Genomic DNA, 1196 nt, shown 5'->3' on the forward strand with positions numbered 1-1196 from the left:
CTGGCGCCTCCAAACGCAAGGAATTGTTCTCGGGAGGGAGCTGGTGGAGAGCGGGGCGCAGGGGGTGTAGGAGCGGGGGAGGGGCAGTGGGGGAGGGGCGGCGCCGGAGACCCCGCAGGCGGCATTTTCAGTGCTGCGAAGGCTCAAGTTTTCAGACTAGGGACCACGCACATTCTCCCACAAAGCACAGTGAACATGAACACGCACAACAGCTCCCTAACAAAACCACCAGGCGCACGAGGCTCACCCACAGATAGACACAAGCTCGAGAGACAGTGCAGAAGGACCCCGTGAGCAGGGATCCTTCCCAGTCGGCGCCGGGCGCGGGAGTGGGCGCGTCTTGCGAGCAAGGGCTCCCCGGGCGGCGTCCCCAGCGCGCTCTTCACCAGCAGGAGAAAACACCTCAAGCTGAGGATCCGGTATCTCGGGATTCCGAACTGGATGGTGTGACTCAAATTTCAAAGGGGCTGGAGCCTCCACCCCGCCCCCACTCGCCCGGCGGCAGGGCCGGGAAGCGCAGGGGCCCGGAGGCCGCCGGGGGACTGGGGGGTGGCACTCAGCGGGCGGAGCTGTGAGACCCCAGAGGAGCAGGTGCCGAGGACACGCGCGCTCGCGCAGCAACCTCGTCGTGGAGGGCGAAGGGCTTGTGGCTGGGCCAGCGACCCTGCACACACCGAGGTAGTTGGCGGGAAGGTACAGCAGAGAGGACTCGGGCGCCCGGCGCGGGCTCTGGCGCACAGCTGGGCATCACCGGCCGCTGGCCGCGTACTTGGCCTTGGTGATGAGATACAGCACGATGTCCTGGTGGCCGCCGAACGCGGCGATGTGCAGCGCGCTCCAGCCGTCGCGGTTGGCCAGGCGGATGTCGGCGCCGAACTTAACCAGCAGCTTCACGAGTTCCAGGTTACCATCGATGACTGACTGGTGCAGAGCCGTCTGGCCCTCGGGCCCGAACGAGTTCACGTTGAACTCGCAGTTCGTCATATTCTGCAGCAGCGACTGCAGCTCCTGCGTGTTGCCCTTGCGCACGGCCTCCTGAAAGATCCGTTGCGACTGCGGCGCTGAGCAGGTGGACAGCTCGGCCTGGCTCATGCTGCTGCCGCACCCAGGCCGAGAGACGGGCCAGGGGCCGGGGCGGGCCGGCTCAGCGCAGGCTGCGGCGCGGGGCCCCGGCTGCCTTGGGGCGCGCCTCGGCG

At 67.6% G+C, this 1196-nt stretch overlaps 1 protein-coding gene across 1 annotated transcript; it reads right to left on the reverse strand.

Moving 5' to 3' along the window:
* Window positions 1-747: 747 nt before the first annotated feature.
* Window positions 748-1092, reverse strand: NRARP (NOTCH-regulated ankyrin repeat protein). Its single transcript, XM_006900612.1, has one exon. It carries the CDS (start codon window positions 1090-1092, stop codon window positions 748-750), a length of 345 nt encoding a protein of 114 aa, XP_006900674.1.
* Between the last annotated feature and the right edge of the window lie 104 nt (window positions 1093-1196).

The sequence above is a fragment of the Elephantulus edwardii genome, unplaced genomic scaffold (assembly GCF_000299155.1).
Source record: "Elephantulus edwardii isolate Elephantulus edwardi_28Jun2011 unplaced genomic scaffold, EleEdw1.0 scaffold00289, whole genome shotgun sequence".
NCBI classification, from domain to species: domain Eukaryota; kingdom Metazoa; phylum Chordata; class Mammalia; order Macroscelidea; family Macroscelididae; genus Elephantulus; species Elephantulus edwardii.

What these genes read in the sequence shown, in the direction of transcription:
- NRARP (XM_006900612.1), bottom strand. Translation starts at nt 1,092, where the DNA reads ATGAGCCAGGCCGAGCTGTCCACCTGCTCAGCGCCGCAGTCGCAACGG.